At 41.0% G+C, this 4,449-nt stretch overlaps 1 protein-coding gene across 1 annotated transcript in view; it reads left to right on the forward strand.

Annotated features, from left to right (window-relative positions):
• The window catches only part of pparaa (peroxisome proliferator-activated receptor alpha a), a 12,830-nt gene that overhangs the window by 4,427 nt on the left and 3,954 nt on the right, over positions 1-4,449 (forward strand). The window contains exons 3-4 of the mRNA XM_014014566.1: positions 479-633; positions 3,624-3,762. Coding sequence (XP_013870020.1) covers positions 479-633; positions 3,624-3,762 — 294 coding nt within the window. The remainder of the gene's footprint in view (positions 1-478; positions 634-3,623; positions 3,763-4,449) is intronic.

A 4,449-nucleotide genomic window follows, 5' to 3' on the forward strand; every position in this document is an offset into this window, starting at 1 on the left:
CTCTACCCATTGCCCTGTTGGAGGCTTGTTGTGAACAGAGCTACACATTACACAACAACACAGTGACGGGTTTTTATACTGAGGAGGAGGATTCTCATCTGGGGGTTGCTAGATAAGGGGCTGAACGCAGGTTCTGGTGGGTTGTCGTACGGCTTGTGACATCACAAAATGACTGAAGTATAAAACTTGTTGTTAATATACATTAAAAATACATTTACTTACAGTAAATATGCCCCTGGGTGCATTGTTTTGGTCCTAGGACTGTTTTTTTAAGAAGTACATACCCAAAGTTGAGTAAAAAAAACCTTTAAAAAGTGAATTTTGCATAATAGGTCCCCTTTAAAGTTGTGTAGGAAAACACTTTATTAAAAAAAAGACCAAAGAAATGTTTGTTCGGTTCTCTGGTTTTGGGTTAATTCTTGATCAGACAGGAGGACTCGCGGTTTACTTCCTGTCTTGTTTCTTCTGTCTGCTGCAGACACGTTGACCCCGGCCTCCAGTCCTCTGTCGGGGGTTTGCGGAGCAGCGTTCGGCCCAGACGAGAACTCGAGCCCCCTCAACCTCGAGTGCCGGGTGTGCTCCGACAAAGCTTCGGGCTTCCATTACGGAGTGCACGCGTGTGAGGGCTGCAAGGTGAGACACGTGGGACGTTTATGTAGCGACGATTAATTTCAGTGTCTCTGCGTTTACTCGACCGACTTTACCAAAGAGCGGGGGGGGGGACATGACGCAAACATACGTCTCGTACAGACGCACAAACAAGTCTGAAAGCACACAACACCCAGACACACGCCTGTCCCGTCGTGTGAGGGTGCTTGACCTGCAGGCCAGTGGAAAGTTTCTGGCAGCCAGATCATGTGAGGYGGATGATGTGATGGCCTTTTGCCTTCTTTATTTTTCTTTTTTACACGCAGCTGACACAGAGCGCAAAGCTGCTTACACTAAATATCGCCGTGTCACTTGAGATTTAATGGGGAATTTGTCGTTTGCAGAGTTGTAAAACACTCCGATCAGGCTAAAGCTGGAGGTGCCACACATTCTTTACAATTCAGGGATAACTAAAATATTTGTGGGTTAACTCCGACAAGCTCTGAGGAACTGTGATCGTTAGGATTTGATGGCTAAAACCCTCCGAGGATTATCACCAGAAAACTTGCAATTATTGTCATTACATAAGTTTAATTTTTGATTTAAAATCTAATTTTAATTTAAAACCATCGGTGGGCTGGATTGAGCTCACCTGTGGGCCCAATGTTGCCCCCGGACCACCAGTTGAATAACCCTGTGGTAGAATTTTAAATTAACCACCAGTTGCTGCTTCTACCCGTTAAATATTCGAGTTTATCTTCATCAGTAAYACCACAGTAGCTCAATGTGTACCTTTTTAGAGAGGTAGTAAAGATCTTTTAAAGTGGGGAACAATCAACATCTTACCTGTYGTAGATACRGTAGCTCTGAACAAACTCAGATTGAAGAGTTCAGTTCTGATCAGATTGGAAAGTGGATTGTTTTAATTTTATAAAAAAACGTTCATTAGTTGGGTACAGCTAACCAAAAAGTTAGCTTCGCTAACCACTGATTTGCTAAACAAGAAATTTTAGCTAATGCTAAACTGCTAAGACAGCTGTCAGTGTCCATGTCCTTCCAGTTGAAGACTATTATTGGTTTAATCTGAAGATGAGCCGGATCATCTGTGGCAAATCGGCCCATCAAACCAGAGGGATAGCTCTGTCTAACTCGTGATACTTCCAGTTTACCCCTTTCAGTATAAAAGCATTTTATTGATTTTTAAGTCAAACTACAGATTATTTCTCTACCATATTTTATATGTAGTCTATTTTATATTTAAATTATTAATTATTTAGTTTCTTTTTGACGCTTTTATTTTGAAGTTTAGCTGCTGTAGATGCTACACGCACGGCGCCAGCACGATAGTTTTTATTTAATTTGGGATGAACTGCATAAAAACAAGTTTTACACTCTGGAAGTTTTAAGTGGGATTAGAATTAGAACCTAATTTAGTGGAAAATGCAATGCGCTAAATGAGAAGCTAGTTCAGCTATTAACAGGTTAGCAGAACACTGCTGCAGTCGGGCCGTGGCGGCGACAGGGCGTCTCCTCGGCGACGGATGCTTCACCTCCTCCACCTGAGACGCTTCGCTGCTCGTCACGGCCGGCGTTTGACGTGAACGTGTGTTTTGCGGTTTCGCCCGCGTCGCCCGTCGGAACAGCTGCTCATCTCGTCGCGCTGCTGGAGCCGAGCGACTTCGCTTCACTCCCAAATTCTCCGGCTGATATCGCACCATCGTGGAAAGAACGGTGTTACACCATATTTTGTGACCATCATATATTGTGACCAGAGGGGGCGCTGTTGCGTTTCTACAACAGAACTTGGCCGAAMGTGGCCACAAAGAAGAATATGATACGCCAACAGTGTAGCCAGAGGCTAAAGATATATGAAGAAAAAAACAAAAASTGTTGACTRTTGTTATTATACATGGTCACAGAAAATGACAGCTGTCATATATTGTGACTTCACTGTAGCTAAGGAAATAGTAAAAWTTTTTATTTAAAAACTATTTATACTAATTGTTTACATCCTCTTGTGTCAGAAAAATAACTTTTGATCACTGACATGGTGACTGTTATTAAATTAGTACAGGGTCACATAATATGATAACTATTATCACGTATAGTAGGAATAATAGTAGTAGTGATAGTCAACATGCTAGTGATCAGAAGTTATTTTTCTGACATTAGAGGATGTATACGAGTAGAATCAGTTTATGAATAAATATTTTTATTATTTACCAAGCTAAAGTGAAGTCACAATATATGACAATCATATTTTGTGACCTTTTGGCGTCTCGTATTCTTTGTGGCTAATTTCGGCTAAATTCTGTTGTAGAAACGCAACAGCGCCCTCTCTGGTCACAATATATGACGGTCACAAAATATGGTGYAACACCGGGATCGTTTTTAGCACCTGAGTTTTAAAAAGAGGGGCACTCAGCTTTGCCTGTGATGACGATAAAGCAAAGAGCTCTAATCAAAGAAACTCTGCAGAGAATGTAAACCGCACACACCATGTTGGACATTTTTTACTCACATCTGCTCTGATTATTTACCCCAGACATGCAGTAAAATATCTGCACTGCTCTGGTTTAGTCCCCACATGTCTGATGACTGTCATATGGTGAGCTATGTGATTTTCACCACAAAACCACATGTTTCTGTTCAAACAAATGACACAAAAACATGATATGTGACACGTAATAACCTTTAATAGCAACGTGCCGCAGCTGCTCATCCACATCATCGCAGCCGAGACGTTGCGCAAGAGCAAGGCTCTGGATTTACTGCCAGAAATTTACAGTTTCTCTCCACTCGACAGCGAGGAGGGGGAAGAACGCTATCGGCTGGTGTTTGGTCGAGCGTGCGTTGGAGCGTTGTATGTTTTGGCGTGCGTCTGACATCTGTTAGCTTGTGTTGGCGCCGGGCCCGGAGCGAGCGATGGGAGGGGGCTGCAGCGCCTCGTCCAATCAGGGACCTTCCCCCAAAACGGCGGGTTGAAAATATAAAAGAACGTATTAAAAAAGATTCTCTCCCTGTGTTTTATTCAGGGTTTCTTCAGGAGAACCCTCAGGYTAAAGCTGGACTACGTCAAGTGTGAGCGCAGCTGCAAAATCCAAAAGAAGAACCGGAACAAGTGTCAGTTCTGCAGGTTTCAGAAGTGTCTGTCTGTGGGGATGTCACACAACGGTAACTTCATGTTTTTCTTAACCACATTATTCTGAGTCATTGTTACCGATTCACTAATGTGACGTCAGGACAATCAAACATCTGACTGAAAAACACGAGTCATCAGAAAAGATAAAACGCACAGGAAAAGAAAAATATCATCTGACACTGACATCAAATTATCTAGAATAAATCTGGTGAAGAGTTAAACATTTATCTTCTTTTTATTATCAGTCTTTCAGATGTAATAGATTTTTGTCCTCATGATTTAACATATTACAGGTCTTAAGATTTCTCATTTTTGCAAGAAAATAAAAATTCTTGAAAAATTTTGTATGAATGCTGGGTGTTGAATGACTTCACTGAAATAAGCTGAAACAATAAGAACACATGCTAAATGATCAGAAAACAGCTAAAATGTAAATAACACAAGCTTAAAATATCAGAACACAAGCTGAAACTGTCTAATATAAGCTAAAATTATCAGAACACAAGCTGAAACTGTCTAATATAAGCTAAAATTATCAGAACACAAGTAGGGTTGGGCATAATCGTATCGTTTGCAATTAATCGTCAGAAAAACATTAATCGATTACTTTTTGGCACTTGATGATTAATATGATTAATGCCAGCAGGAAGAGTTCGCTCGGTGCTCCTCTCTGCTTCAAATAAGACGAACATTTAAAAAAAAGTTCTGTAAATTATTTA

This window comes from Austrofundulus limnaeus, unplaced genomic scaffold (assembly GCF_001266775.1).
Source record: "Austrofundulus limnaeus strain Quisiro unplaced genomic scaffold, Austrofundulus_limnaeus-1.0 Scaffold116, whole genome shotgun sequence".
Taxonomy (NCBI): domain Eukaryota; kingdom Metazoa; phylum Chordata; class Actinopteri; order Cyprinodontiformes; family Rivulidae; genus Austrofundulus; species Austrofundulus limnaeus.